General features: G+C 42.9%; 1 protein-coding gene across 1 annotated transcript; it reads right to left on the bottom strand.

The window, feature by feature from the left end:
- Nucleotides 1–7674: 7674 nt before the first annotated feature.
- Nucleotides 7675–10119, bottom strand: LOC103724366 (subtilisin-like protease). The gene has a single exon (XM_039117833.1). The coding sequence runs from the start codon at nt 10085–10087 to the stop codon at nt 7781–7783; it is 2307 nt and encodes a 768-aa protein (XP_038973761.1). The 5' UTR covers nt 10088–10119; the 3' UTR covers nt 7675–7780.
- Nucleotides 10120–16535: the final 6416 nt, after the last annotated feature.

A 16535-nucleotide genomic window follows, 5' to 3' on the forward strand; every position in this document is an offset into this window, starting at 1 on the left:
GGACCGGGCGTAAAGTTGGCCGTTTGTTTGAGCTCATATCACTACATGTTCCTAACTCTAGTCTTATCCCATCAATCGCTGCTGTATCCTCTAGTCTCTGGCATTCTCGGTTAGGACATGCTTCTCCGTCTCGTGTTCAGTTTTTGGCTTCAAATGGTCATTTAGGAAAAGTTAATTTTGAATCTTTTGATTGCGTCTCTTGTCAATTAGGAAAACAAAATGCCTTACCTTTTAATAAAAGTATTTCTTTTTCTACTGCACCTTTTGACTTGATACACTCTGATGTTTGGGGACCTGCTCCTGTTACCACTAAGGGAGGATCAAAATATTTTGTGATATTTATTGATGACTACTCACGGTATACATGGCTCTATCTTTTACGTGATCGTTCTGAATTGCTTGATACTTTTCGTGATTTTCAGCAGATGGTTAAAACTCAGTTTGGTCGGCCCATAAAAATTCTTCGTAGCGACAATGCCATGGAATATACCTCTACCTCATTTATGGAAGCACTTAAACAAGATGGAACATTATCTCATCGTTCTTGCCCTTATACTTCTCAGCAAAATGGTCGTGCCGAACGAAAACATCGGCATATCTTAGATATTGTCAGGTCCTTTCTTCTTTCTGCGGCATTACCTGAATCTTTTTGGGGAGAGGCTGCTCTTACAGCAGCCTATACCATCAATCGGGTACCCTCTCCTATCATCTCAAACAAATCACCATATGAAGTTCTTTATAAAAAAATTCCTGATTACTCTTTCCTAAAAGTATTTGGTTGTGCTTGCTTCGTTCTACTTCCTTCACATGAACATACTAAACTTGGACCACGATCACGTCTTTGCTGTTTCCTTGGTTATGGCATCGAACATAAAGGTTATCGTTGTTATGACCCCATAGCCAAACGACTTCGTATATCTCGACATGTCCACTTTTGGGAACACAAAATGTTTACCAGCATATCTCCTCTTTTCACAGGTTCTCCTCAATATTCTCCAGTCTTCAACAATCCTCCTATTGATTTCTTTCCAGATTCCTCTTCTGTTGCAGGTGATGAGAGCTCATCAAGAGACCGTTTCATGCCCGACTCCACCGAAGCTGGATCGTCCACTGATCCCATCAGCACAACTGGATCATCCGAGTCCGAACCCCTCCCTAGTACTACCCTCCGTCGCTCTGGTCGGGTACGATCCACTCCATCTCATCTAAATGACTATCATTGCTTTTTTACTCTTGCTACCCTCTATGAGCCTCGTAACTATCGCGAGGCCAGCTCTAATCCTCTTTGGCAGAAGGCTATGTCCGATGAACTTCAAGCACTCCATGCCACTCATACATGGGATCTGACTGACCTACCTCCTGGAAAGACTACAGTGGGATGCAAGTGGGTATACAAGATCAAGACGCATGCTGATGGTTCAGTAGAACGCTACAAGGCTCGTTTGGTGGCTCGAGGATTCACTCAAGAGTATGGTATTGACTATGAAGAGACTTTTGCCCCGGTAGCACGTCTTACCACTTTTCGTTCTTTACTTGCAGTTGCAGCTGTCAAGCAGTGGAGGATGCATCAGATGGATGTTAAAAACGCCTTCCTCAATGGTGATTTAGCTGAGGAAGTTTATCTACAGCCTCCTCCAGGTCTTGCTCATCCTCCTGGAAAGGTTTGTCGCCTCCGAAAGGCACTTTATGGTCTCAAGCAGTCTCCTCGCGCTTGGTTCTCCAAGTTTAGTTCAGTCCTTACTCAGCAAGGTTTCACTCCTAGTGCATATGATTCTGCACTGTTTCTTCGCCGATCTGCGGCCGGTACTGTTCTTCTCTTGTTATATGTGGATGATATGGTTATTACCGGAGATGACATCTCAGGGATTCATGCACTTCAAAAATTTCTTGGACGACAGTTTGAGATGAAGGATTTAGGATCCCTTAGCTACTTTCTTGGTCTCGAGGTGACATCCAGCTCAGATGGCTACTACCTTTCCCAGGCTAAGTATGCTTCTGAGCTGATCTCTCGTGCTGGGTTGACAGATAGCAAGACTGTGGAAAGTCCTCTGGAAATGAATGTTAAGCTTCTTCCCACTGATGGCGAACCATTAACAGATGCGACTTTGTATCGACAGTTGGTTGGTAGTCTTATCTATCTGACTGTTACACGCCCAGATATCTCTTATGCAGTCACATTGGTCAGTCAGTTTATGCATGCACCGCGTTCTACACACTATGCAGCAGTCTTACGTATTCTCCGGTATGTTAAGGGTACATTGTTCCACGGTCTTTTATTCTCAGCCCACTCTACCTTGGATCTTCAAGCCTATTCTGATGCTGATTGGGCTGGAGACCCTACAGATCGTCGTTCTACCACCGGCTATTGTTTCTTGCTTGGTTCTTCTCTCATTTCTTGGAAAAGTAAGAAACAAACGGTTGTATCTCGCTCCAGTACAGAGGCTGAGTATCGTGCATTGGCAGATACTACTTCTGAATTCATCTGGCTTCGATGGCTCCTCCATGATATGGGTATTCCTCTGACTAGTGGTTCCTCTCTCAATTGTGATAATATAAGTGCGATGCAAATTGCTCATAATGATGTGTTTCATGAGCGAACAAAGCATATTGAGATAGATTGCCACTTCATTCGGCATCATATCAAGCAAGGCACTCTTCAGTTGATACATGTTGCTTCTGCAGATCAGCTCGCTGATATTTTTACGAAGGCTCATCCACCAGGGCGTCATCGGGATTTGGTTCACAAACTCAAGTTAGCATCTTCGTTACCATCTTGAGTTTGAGGGAGGATGTTAGCTGTATGATTTGTCTTGTCCTATAGCTATATAGGAGTGTGACTTGTCTTGTCTTGTAGCTGTATAGTAGCTGTATCTTAGCTGTACCTTACTTGTACACAGCCACCCTCATCTATAAAAGAGAGGGCTATGACACTGTTCTGATATAGAGAAATATACAAGCATATGCTTTTCTTCCTTGTTTCTCTATCCTCTTCATCTATCTTTCTAACAATATTTAAGTTATTGTTAACTGCTTGTGCTCCTGTAACACAACATTCATCTGAAACCATCTGACTTTGTCCTTGCTTTTCCGAAGTCATCACCATGAAGACAAACCTTTTCAAAAGTGAAATGTCTGTCAGATGTCTGTTGGTATGGTGATAGCATAGACATTTTTCACTCGTATTAATCCCTGCTTGTCCTATCTTGGATATGTTCTATTGCTACTTTCAAGGTCAACATTATTTCAATCATATACTTTTGTTATTGTTGCTTAGCATCTACTTTATTTTATGGTTCTGTGAAGTTTACATTGGAGAAGAGGACGGTCACTCTTATGTGGATCTTTTCTAACTAAGATGTTGTGCACTCTAGATGACTTCTTTCCTTGTTTCTTTCACTCTTTAAACATTAAGGGTTCTGCTTCACTACAACTGCACTTGCTCTCAGTTCAGGCTAGTTAGCTTTCAAGGCATTTTGTATTTTGAGCTACAAGTTTATCATGGTTCCAATTGAAGGCTTAATTTTAAAGGGTAGCCATTGGTTGGTCCTTAAATCATGTGTCTTCTTTAAAGTGCGCAACACAAGTTTGTTTCATGTTTGACTGTTTATATATATGAGCTCAGGGGAGATCATGCACCTGGATATCTGATATCTGGTCATTACGCTATTGATTAACTTCAAATCAATTTTTCCTGCAGGTACTAGGGCCTAACATCTTTTGTTGGTTATGCCCTGTATCAAAGTTCAAAGGCTCTGGTCTCCGATTTCCCACTGCATTTGACCTTCCAATATCTACAACACTAACTTGACGTATCAGGTGGCAAAGATAAGAGTAATTTGTCTATAGAAGATGGAAACCATGTAAATTTTTGTGGTTGAGCCTCGCTTGGGAGTGGCTGATTGTATCAATCTTTTCCCATTGCAAAGACTGCAACGCTGATGAGCGTTATTAATAGGAACTGGCAATTGACAGGTTACTGGTTTGATCGGGGGAAAATACATGGTAGATTGTGTACTTAGGAATTTGACTTGTATGTTTTTAGAATGTTTTTGAAGTACAATGTAATCAAATATTATAATATGAATGTAATCAAAGTTCTTGTTTATGACGTGTATTTTGTTATATATGTGATTTAGTGTATTTGTTTTGTTAGAATTTAATGTGTACAGGGTATTAAAAATTACTTTTATATATTTTTTTTAAAAAAAATTCATTTGCCGACGCTTTTAAGCGTCGGCAAAAGCGACCGGCACAGCACTGGGAACTGGCACGGCTTTGAAGTTTGCCGACGCTTATAAGCGTCGGCTAACGCCACACCTTCGCCGACGCTTTTAAGCGTTGCAAAAAGCGCGGCACAACACTGGGAAAACTGGCACGCCTTTGAAGTTTGCCGACGCTTATAAGCGTCGGCTAACGGCAAACCGGCGCCGACGCTTTCAAGCGTCGGAAAAAGCGCGGAACAACACTGGGAAAACTGGCACGCCTTTGAAGTTTGCCGACGCTTATAAGCGTCGGCTAACGGCAAACCTGCGCCGACGCCTTTAAGCGTCGGAAAAAGCAAGGCACAACACTGGGAAAACTGGCACGCCTTTGAAGTTTGCCGACGCTTAGAAGCGTCGTCTAACGCCAAAGTTAACGACGCTTAAAAGCGTCGGCATAGGAAACCTTCGCCGACGCTTAAAAGCGTCGGAATAGACCGCCGACGCTTTCTTCACGCGTCGGCCTAAACCGGCCCCACGCCCACCTGCCCGACGTCGGAGCCACGCTTTGGGGAGCGTGGGTGAGAACTTCGCCGACGCTTAAAAGCGTCGGTATAGACCAGATATAGCGTCGGGAGATATCAGTTATTTTGTAGTGGCGGTTACTGTCGCAAAAAAAAAAAAAAAATTGCCGACGCTTTTATGTAGTGTCGGCAATATAGAGTCGTCAGAACCCTTTATTGTTGTAGTGGTACTTCATCTGTTTAATGTTTCCTGTCATAGCAGGACATAACATATATGTGCGATAGATGTCTTAGATCATAAAGCTTCAATGTTCAATCTCTGTCATGTCATATGTTCAAGTCATGCTCTTTCGTGCATGTAACGCGTGAGAAAATGTCAAAAAAATCTGAATACGTTGGCCTTTGGCATATAGGTCTAGTTCATCGAGTACATGTTAGCATGATTGCAGTGGGGAATTATGTGCTACTTTTTTGCCAATCCCATGCAAGACTATTTCTAGTTTTCTTTCGTCATCGAAAAGCAGAAGAACAAGATAATGGACTTGATTAACTCAAGAACAATATCAGTCGCTATCTTCATGTCACATCTCCAGTCGAATTATTTTTCCTTAGGAAGTGATGCAACTTATCAGATATTGGACTAGGTTAACTGAAGCAGGGATGGCCCAAAATTAAATCCTCATGGATGTTCGCAGGGAATTTTCTAAGACATCCTCTGCCGTTGCTTAGCAGTTTCAATGGGCTTGGACGTAGCCCAATCTCGAGAATGGCAATCACAATCAGGAAAGTCAGAGAAACTCTACTATTCTAAGAATAAAACTTGATAGATATGATATGTTGCACTGGAGACCTGAGACTATGTTGTACTTGAGACCTAAGACACATAAAGCCTTTCTGTAGGCATGGCCCAGGCAACCGAAGCCTTCCAAAATCAAATATGAAATCATATATACTTGATCTGTAACGCTTACATTGTGTATTAAAATTAAATTTTAATTTTAAATTTAAATTCAAATCGATCAGGACATGCAGCCAAGCATGCACGCCGATGCCCACACATGCATATAGCATGGCTAGCCGAGTCGAGACAAGCATGCCCATCTCTAACTCATAGATTACACATTAGTCTGATGTGTGTATGGCTTCCCTGGTATTGTCCCAAGGAACTCGATACCGACCTCATTATGGAATCCAGGGTGTGCTTGATTGTTTGAAAGTGGCAAATCCCGAATCATTAAGTAGATGCTAAACATCATTAAGCAAGGTAGAGGAAAAAAGAACGGCCCTAAAAAGCACGAGCTTTTAAAATGAGGGAGAAGAGTTGGAAGGGGCCGACGAAGAGCGAAGAGACGCTGGAGAGAGCGAGCTCCAGAAAGGAAGGTGCCCAAATTTTCGTCGAAAGCGTCTGATTTCTCGTCGGCGCCTTCGTCTTCTCAAAATGCGTCTCTTTTTTCGAACAAAGAAGAGACCCACTTCTGGTAAAGAAATATTGTGAGATCTCGACCGATAGGTTTTTCTCCCGTCTCATTGTTGCTCCCCATCATCCATTCTACTATTCGTCCACCATCGGATCCACCAAGCACTCTGCCGCCGCCATCAGATCCCCCCTCTCCGTCGTCTCCTCCGCCTCGTAGTCCACCGGCCACACCTGTTGATGGACGGAGTAGGGATGATGGCGGCTGGGTTGGGAGAGGAGGGGGGGTGTGGAAGGGGTTAGGAGGGGCGGGGGGGTTGGAAGGGGTTTGGAAGGGGCTAGGGATTTGTAAAAGGGTTAGGAATTTGTAAGGATCGGGGGAGGCCAAGATGAGGCCTTCGACGATGCTTTAGAAAGCGTCGTCTTATGGCCCAAGGCTTCCGACGATGCTTTAGAAGGCATCGTCTTAGCTTAGACTCTAAAGCGTTGTCGGAACTTACTCTACACTTTCACCGATGTTTTTAGAAAGCGTCGTATTATCTTAGGCTTCCAACAACGCTTATAACCATTGTCGTAGCTCTTTTCCCACTATTGATGCTTTTAAGTGTCGTAATATACCGATGCTACTCACCCGCGTCGGTAAAATTTTGTGCGGTGACTAAATTAGTGATGCCTTTTATAGCATCAGCGGGTCATTGTCGAAAAATCCTCTTTTTCATGTAGTGAATCCCTCATCGCCCTAAAAATATCGTGCAGCAATGGATCCATCCCTATCTTGATCCTGGATCCATCTAATAACTGTAGCAGAATCCTCTTCAAGCTGAATACACTCTGCACTCAAGGTAAGTCTTGCATAAGTAATGTCTTCTCATGCAGCTTGTGCACTTGTTCTTGTTTAACCATGGAAATCATAAAAGCAAAAATAGAATGAAAAAGGTCGGGAAGGCCGCGAAATTTATAGTGATAGTAGATTTTTTGGGCAAAGAAAAATGATAGAATTTTTAAGCGTTCACCCACACAAATGTTTATAAGAACTTTTTTTCAATTATACATTTTTTTCTTGAAAAAGAAGGTTAGAATGTGGAACAGGGTGCGCTAACCCCTATCTACAAACCTAGAGGTCCATATCCGCTTCCCAACATCTCATACTGGCAGTTAGAACTTTATTAATTAATCAAAAATTTAATATGATACATATTTTCCTCGCTCAACAGAGTATGTATTATAGTAGTTTGATGGCAGTGATGGCTGGACTTAAGAGACGGATGGAACGTTAAGGAGAAGTATGTGAAAAAACAGCAAAAGAATTATTTTTCAAAGATATTCTTCTTTGCGAAGAACAGTAGAATATCATGAGAAATGCTCGTAATAAAGAATCAAATTTTTTTCTGCGAAAATCACATGATGGGCAGTACAGCGTACAGTTATGACTTTCACGTCAAGAAACGATTTCACGGAGCAGATAATAAACGATTTCACGGCACAGGACCAAAGAAATCACAACTCATTTTTTGGATCAATAGCATTAATCCTTTACTTTCCAACTCTGCCAGCAGGCGCAATAATAAATAAACCGTTGTTACCAAGCCCCTAGATAGAATTATAGAAAGTTACCAACCCCCAAGCATTAATCTTTTAGCCTTTCACACGATGGACACCATGATTGGACTGTAAACTCTTGTAATTTTATCAGATGAAACCCATGTCAATAACCCTTTTTCAGCTCCATCGCTAATGCTGCTTCTGCTTCCGCTGCTGCTGGAAAAGGTAACCGAGTACCGTGCTGTCTCATTAGCCTTTGAGAAGGAGAGCCTTTTGGGTTCCACGGCCACCGAAACCCCCGTTGGAGACTTAACCCGAACCCCGTATGTGGACCTGGGCGCACCAACATTGGTCACCGTCCGTGTGACCGTCAGCTTATAGTTGTTTTCCGCATTCAGGAACACCGTGAACGAAGGGTAGTTCAGCTCGGCACCGGAAACGCTCTCGATGCTGGAGCATTTGATCGCGCGGCTGACGACGGCGCTCACTTGTTCATCGGTGTACCGCAGCCCGCAGAGATACGCGATATAATCGCCGGCATCGATGTCGTAGATGAGGCCGGGATTGGCGGCTCTTGAAGGATTGACATGGCCGGATCCTACAGCGTAGAAGTCGGCGACATCCATGTTCTGGTCGCGGATCGGCTCGCCGTCATTTGCAGTCAAGTCGGCAGTTGTCATGATCGCCGACTTGATGGCGGCCGGCGACCACCCCGGGTGGGTGCTCTTTAGCAGCGCTGCTATTCCACTGAGGTGTGGTGTGGCCATGGAGGTGCCGGAGATTATGTTAAACGCGGCAGCCCCGTTGCCGGATGGCCCGACCAGGAAAGGCCATGCGGCCAAAATGTTCACCCCCGGACCGACGATGTCCGGCTTCAGGATGTTGGGGTCGGCCCGGCTGGGTCCTCTGGCTGAGAGGGAAGCGACCGCCGGAGCCGGAAACGTTCCGATTAACGTACCATGGAAGGCGATCGAGGCAGTCGGAGCCGAAGCTGAACTGATGTATGATTTCATCTTGAGTCCTTCGGAGTAGCTTACATGAGCTGCTGGAAGTACGTGGGTATCAGACATGGTGGTGAATCCACTGGCTTCTTTGTTAGCTAGTATCATGGCGGCCCCGCCGGCGCTCTTGACGGTCCGGCCCTGATTCACCCGGCCGACGTCGGCGTCGGCGTCGCACACCACCACCTTTCCTTTGACGTCGATGTCTTTGAGGGAGCCACTCTTGCAGACTGCCGCGCGGGAACCTCCATGGAGGCCGGGATACACCAGAGGCAGATCGGCGGGGAGGAAGTCGCTTGGTTGGTAGGCGGACTGTCCGATGAGCTCGACGCCATTGCCAAGCTTGACAGTCGCACGAATTTCCCTGTCAATGGTGCTCGCGCCGACCGTCAGCATCCATGGAGCCTCGTTCGATACCGTGGCATTGAACGGGCCTTCGTTGCCCGCCGCGCAGCTTACAAAGATGCCCTTCTCGACCGCTCTGAACGCGCCAATGGCGATGCCGTCGTCGAAGAAAGGGAGGGAGTATCCGCCGAGGGAGAGCGAGAGCACATCGACGCCATCCTTGATGGCGTTGTCCAGACCAGCGAGCATATCAGAGGTGAAGCATCCAAGCTCGGTGCACACCTTGTAGACGGCCAGGTGAGCGTAGGGAGCCATTCCGGCAGCGGTGCCCGTGGCCTGGCCAAGTGCATTGGCATTTCCGACGAACATGCCAGCAGCCGTGCCGGCGGCATGGGTTCCATGGCCATAATCGTCGAATGGTTCTTCTTGGTCCCCTCCATCGTAGGTTTTGTGCATGAAGTCCCAGCCCCTGACAAGGTACCTCGCCCCGATGAGCTTGTTGTTGCACTTGAAGGTGCTAAAGTCGCAAGCCCCCTTCCATTTTGGAGGTGGAGGGGGCATTCCCTCGTCGCGGAACGAAGGGTGGTCCGGCGAGATTCCGGAGTCCAGCACGCCGATGATCACACCTTCGCCGTAGTTAGAGTTGTTCCAGAAGCTTGCGGTGTTCCCCCATAGGCCCAAGAAGGCCGGCGTGCGGGTGGTTTGGAGAGGAATTAGCCGGTCGGGGTAGGCGTGGATGAAGCCGGGCTTCTTCTTCACGTCCCACAGTTCTTCTTCGGTCAATCTCGCGGCGAAACCACTGATTGCGACAGTGTAAGAGTGGATCAACCGCGGCTCGCCGGAGCGCAACATGTCGGAGGGTAAGAAGGACTTGTACCACTTCTCCAGTTCTTCGGGGTTCTCCGACGAAGAGGAGGCGAGGTTTCGATGGACATGGACGATGTAAGTTTTCGGCTTGTCGAAGGACAGTGGTACGGCCCGTTTGGGTGGTCGAGCAGTGGCCGGAGAGCCGGAATGCCAAAGAGAGAAGAGGAGCAGGAGGAAGCGGACGGGGATGCCCATGTTTTGGGTGGAGTAAGCTACATTGGCATGGAATGGGGGTCTTTCAAACGGTGGGACTGCCGATATGCAAGAGGCGGTGAGGAATGGTCAATTGGGCTCGTGAATTACGTGCTTCTATTAGTAATAAAATAAAGTGACTTCACGTGGTATGCATTCCCCAACAACCCCCACTAACCTCCAAGGGGTCCTCAGAGTAATCGAGTCTCGAGTCGGGGCAACCTCTAAATTTTAAATATAACGTTTTATTTCAAAATAATTTCAGACTAATTTTTTATTTTGTTTTTTGATTGAAATGTTCAATCATTAAAGCTTCCATCTCAACTTATCCAATAATTTCGAGTCCCACGTTGAAAAATCTAATGTAAATTAAATTACATTTAATAAACACATGTACCAATTTAATTAGTCAAATTAGTATATAACTCGTAATATACATGAAATGCTTTTTTTTCCTCTTTTTTTTCAACTATTATTAAAGTGTAGTATACTAGTAAAATAAACTATAATAAATAGAATATTTCAATAGCTAAATTTTTTTTGTGCATTAATTTAATTGAGCAACGAGCTTTAATGATGATCTAGCAGAAATTCATTGGCTTGCCCATTAAGCCATATTTTTATTGATGATTCAACAGTTTAATTTTTTGTTGAATATTAAGTAATAAATTTTAATGATAGTCAAACATAAATTTTTGATGTTAATATTACTAACGTATAAATTAAATCTTCATGCAGAAATTTTTATCATTAATAATGACCCCATTTGATATGTAAGGTACAATTTTTTTCTTCAATCAAGAACTCCATCATAAATATTGGTATCTATATGACAAACGGATCTTACGTGCAAAAATTCTTGTCATTTCAGAACCAGCATCTTTAATATTGGTTCAATGCCATGCCTGAAGTATAGTTATTTTCTTCTTTTTTAATTATTTTTGAAATACAATATAATAAAGCGATAGATTATTATAAATAGATAGATTCAATGATCAATTAAGCAATAATCATATTAATACCAGCAATATGAATAATTATCATATATTAAGTTAAAAATGTTAGTATTGATCAAGTATATTAATATTGCCACTATTAATATCAAAGTTCATCCCATAAATAAAGAGATTTGCACAAGCTGAGCTCCATATATATATATATATATATATATATATATATATATATATATATAGAGAGAGAGAGAGAGAGAGAGAGAGAGAGAGAGAGAGATACGGGTTAATAAAATTATTTTAACGGCTACCCAATAAGAAAAGTCACCAGCTTATCTGCAACGGTCAGATGGCTCTTCACACTAGGCCCTGGTCTGCATGAACCGCCAAGGAGATGAACGTGTACGCAGTGCCAAAGCATCTCCCATGCTTTGCCCCCGTTCCTTTTCCAGCGTACACGTCCCGGTCTCATCTTCCTTTAAAAAGCTGGCCAAGAAAATTTCTATTTTACTGAAGGCACGACCCACTCGCATGGTTCCAACACCCCGTTCAACTCGCATAACGGACAAGAGTGCCCGACCCTTATGGCTGGTGTGCCCTTGTGCCCGAACTCCCAAGAAACTTTTCAAAGTGGGTTCGCCATTCCTCTCATCCGATATGGCAGGACTCACATGCCGTCTCAGAGGTGAGGAGTATATATATATATACTTCGTAGAGCATGTGCTCACCTTCGGTGGCCTGCCATCAGCCATGACTATTTGAGGCATCTGTATTAAATCCATATCCAATTTGACGTATTAGAGAAGTCAAAAAAATAACAAAATATAGTGGATTCTTCTGCTAGAGAATGCAACAAATAGGCATTAGCTCACTATTTTAAACTAGTAAACATGTTCATTCTGGACCATTATACAATTAAAACACGTTGTTTTCTTGTCAAGTGCTCCGGACGCTACCGATAAATGTTTGCGACGATTGGAAGCAGAGGGACCTCAATCATTCTTGAGGGTAATACAACCACTATGATTGGATGGATTCACGATGGCACTAGCGGCAGTGGAGAGGGTCCCTCTACTTAGGGATATTCGGGCTATGATGAGTAGTGGTGTAGTCTTCCAAGCCAAGCATATTTTAGAGAGACAAATGGGCCGCGGACTGAGTGGCTTCGTATGTAGCTAGTTACTCTAGAGCACTCCGGAATTTGTTGTTTCTTGACTTTATTGGATATATCTGTACTAGAACTGTATGAATCATCTGTTTCAGTAAAAAAAAACAGTGAGTCCTTCTGGTAATGAATGTAACAAAAAGGCATTAGCTCACCATTTTAAACTGGTAAACATGTTAATTCTGGATCATTGCACAATTAAAACACGTTGTTTTTCTTATCAAGTGCCCCGGTCGCAATCCATAATGTTTGCGACGATTGGAAGCAGAGGGATCTAAACTAGATTGATGGAGAGTGAGAATATTGTAAGACCTAGTGGATTGGGCTAGTCAGGTTGACCGGCCTAGCTCTTTTGGCTAAAAAAAAAATCGGCACATGCTATGCACGAGGAAGAAGAAGACTCTCGATGGAGTCTTCTTCCTCCCTGAGTTGGTCTGACGGAATCTGACTATGGGTCGGATTCCTATCGTGGCCGAGCTCTATAAAAGCTCCTCCCCATCCTTCCATTCCTCCCCCACCAGAAAGCCAACCCCAATCAGAGCTCTTAGCCGGAGATCTCTTCGGTTTGCCTTTTAAAGCTCGGTCGCTGCCAAGCTGGCACTGCATCCAAATGCTGCCGTGAACAGATAAGGTCCCAGCTATCTTTGATTTATCTTCTCCTCCTTCTTCTGGACTATTTAAAGCCTTGAATTTGGCCTATGATCGCTAGATTTTTGTGAAGAATCAGATGCTCTGTTTTTGTGAAAACTAGTGCCTCCTTCCCTTTTTTGGCCACCGGCATCGCCACCTCTTGATGCCAGATATTGTTTGACTGCCCCGGCCTCCCACCCAACCTTCTTGGCAAATCAATGGCCGCTATGAGAGGCCAACGGCCAAAAAAAAATGATTCTCCTATTCTATTGGTTTTGGCTCTGCCGGCCGCATGTTGGCCGGCCATGGTTCCCTGCCCTCGGGAATCACTTACAGCCATCCTCTTCCTTCCTTCTTCCCTTGGTTAGAGAGAGACCTTGTTCTCTCTTCCTCTCTATCTATTCTCTCTCTTCCCCAAGCTTTCTCTCTCTTGTAAGTTTCTCTCTCTTGACTCATGCCAGACATGTTGATTGGTCCAAGTTAACCTATGCCAATGACAACTAAGCTCAGACCCCTGATTGAACTCGGTCTGAGATTCTTTCTCTTATTGGACTTTCTCTCCTAGGGTAGTTAAATCTAGTAGGGAACTCCTCATAGTGATTTTGAATTGACCCTGGTGAAGGATTCTAGTCTAGGATCGTTGGACGACATGTCAGCCTCCACCCTGACCCCTGCCAAACACTATTAGATTTGATCGCCTCGTTCTTTGTTGAACCATTTGTGCCCTAGTCCGGATATGATTTGATGAATATCACTTTGATCAGACCGACCGGAGAGCCGGACACTCCTGCTTGGTTAGCCTTGTGAGGGTGTTAGAATTTATAATTTTTATTTTTATAATATTAAGATGAAATTTTAATAAAAAGTATAATTTTAGAATATTTGAGAAGGATTTACGAGATTAATTAGATCGATTAATTGGATTGCATTTGCAATGTAAGTAATGTATCATTTTTCTAGATATATCGACAAATTATAAATATTTTTTTAGTCTAACTATTCTTGATTTATGAATTTGATGCATGGTATTATATGTCCTTTTCTAGAATATTGTATGATGCTTAATTGAACGTATTGGTTTTGATACGGATTATGTTTGATTGATTTCGATATCGCATCTTTTAATTTAGAATACTGAATATGTTTTGAGAAAAAGAGTTTTAAATTGAAATAGATTTGAACTTGCAATCGGACTATATTGAAGACCCCACCAATAGGAGCTAATGCGTTGGCATATAATTTATCCCGTAGATTGTGTCCAAGATGATTTGGGCCTAGCCAGTGCACATTAATGCCAGATTTGGGCTATGCTCAATGGGATTGGAGCTCCTCTTCTCCGGTAGAACTTACTGAAATTTTGTATCATGATGTTCTCTTGCTTTCATTCTCGTGTAGTATGATTTCTTGTAAGTATTATCCAAAAGAGAAAAATAAAAAAAGAGAAGCGTAATGGGGGATTAAATATGAAAATTCAGAAAGGGTGCATTTTTTGTTAGGTGTTGTGCCAATCATTTCCTTAATCTGAAACATCAAAAGGGAGACTGTATTGGCTAAGGAGCTTTCTGAGGACAGCTTATCCAATATTAATGTGCAAGATCAACCACAAGGCCAAAAACCATCTCCAAGATGATTGCAAAGGGTTGCCATTTCTATAGTATCCCTTAACCATACAATTTAATGGGCTAGCTGTTGGAGAGACCTTGATGGCAGGTCGTAACCCCTAGACTTGTATTGCTCTATGTATGGGCCAGGAGACCGGTTCTTCAACTATTAGCGGATTGGAACTTTAAACCAATTTAGAAATAAGCTTAGCTATCGGATTTAATGGGCTAGCAGTTAGAGAGGCCGTTATGGCCAGACTAGCAATTAGAACTCAGAGAATTGAGAAAGAAGAAGAGAGGAAAAAGGTGGGAACGAGCTATAGCTAAGGGATCCTAAGTTAAACCTCCAAGTTGCAAGGGCTAAAAGAATTGGAAAAGAGAGGGTCAGAAGTAGTTCGAAGGGATCCAATTCTCTCCTCCAATAATCTATTTATAGATGGAGGAGGGAGGAAGCCATAATAGAGTAGCTCACCATTTTTTATGTTTTGATGATTTCAGGTGGATTTTCAGGCATTTTAGGTTGAATTTAGTTAGTAGAGGTAGGGATATCTGAAAACCGCGAACTTTTTAATTGCGGCACCCAGGCTTTGAAGGGAGCACATGGTAGACTTTTAGGCCCAATGCGATCTCTTTTTACCAAGTCTTATAAATCATCAAATTGAGACTCTTGACTTGCATGCATAGAATTTGAACAAATTGGACATGGAAAAGTCAAATTGTGCCCATCAATTAAAATTGGGTAGAACAAAAGGATAACAGATTTGTAATTTGGAGAGAAATGGATAGGGTTGGATCAGCCGATCTCGGAATAGCCTGTTCAATATTAGTTGATAGAATTAGTAGGAATTTTGCTTAATTGATGTTATAATTGCTCAATTTGAAATAGAATTCAGTAGGAGAGTATGTTTACCGAGTTTGAATGGCTCAGGGTAGGTAGAATCAGATCAGAATAGGTGAATTAAGGTTTAAAATTGGGAGAAATGGGTCGATTCATATAATTGTGTGTAATTAGGCTCAACCAAGGATGCAATTATCAACTAGAGGTAGATTTGAAGGGGGATTTGACCAATGCAAGGCTAATTGAAGCAAAAGAAAAGTGTTAGTAGGATGAGGATCCAATAGAACTAAAGAGTTCCTGTTTTAAGAGTATGACCACCTATTTATTCTAGGCCCAAGTGTCTATAGCTATGATGCTTCATAATCTAGTAAATTATTTTATTTCCTTCCATCGGTATCTTCCAGAGACATCCTGCTCTGCGTCACTTTGATTTCCAAAACCTTTAGTCGACATCACACTTTCCGGCAAGAAGTGAAAGATTATTGGCTCTATAGCAAGTTTACTTTATTAGTGTACTAAAATTAAAATTTCTACTCAAACATTTGGAATGTAATAATGCGAAATAATATGTTAATGCAACTGGCCTTAAAGGAAGAGACACAGGATACCTGTTTAAATCTTACTGTCATCATGCTTTGTTCACGTCATGTGCAACATCCGAAAGAGAAATTGCAATGTTTTTAATTAAAGAATATTAATCAACTTTTAAGTCAATTTCATAGGAGAAATTTGATAAATGAAACAGACGGTATCATCGCTTCGGCAAGTTCCATTTGGCAACCGATCTGCAGTCTGCCGCCTCCAGGAGGAGGGGGAGGATTTAAGTTTGAATACGGCAAGCTACTGATGGTTTTTGCCGAATTTGTCTCTTTGATCTGCCATCCAATAGGATGAGGGATTTGATTTGCCAACCAGCAGGTTGAGGGAACAATGGTTCAGTTTAAATGTTTGTGGCCTTCAAAATACTCTGGAAGGAGATCTTCTCAAGATAATATCCAAGATCCAAGAGTAGTCTTTATAATTGTTTTCTATCCACCATAAATGCTACGAAAATGTGTGGACCAGATCGAATACGATGTCTCGATAGGTTTATGATAACCACAGACATGGGCATCAAGTTTGATTCAGTCTCTGCAGGCGCAAGGGAGAGCTTCAATTAGAGGAGCAGTTCTCTATCAGCGTGCAACAAGATGTCACCAAGCATGCTCACAAATGGTCATTTTTCAATTGATTTCAAGTTGGTGAATACCCATTGCATTGCACCTGA

The sequence above is a fragment of the Phoenix dactylifera genome, unplaced genomic scaffold, assembly GCF_009389715.1.
Source record: "Phoenix dactylifera cultivar Barhee BC4 unplaced genomic scaffold, palm_55x_up_171113_PBpolish2nd_filt_p 000279F, whole genome shotgun sequence".
Classification (NCBI taxonomy): Eukaryota; Viridiplantae; Streptophyta; class Magnoliopsida; order Arecales; family Arecaceae; genus Phoenix; species Phoenix dactylifera.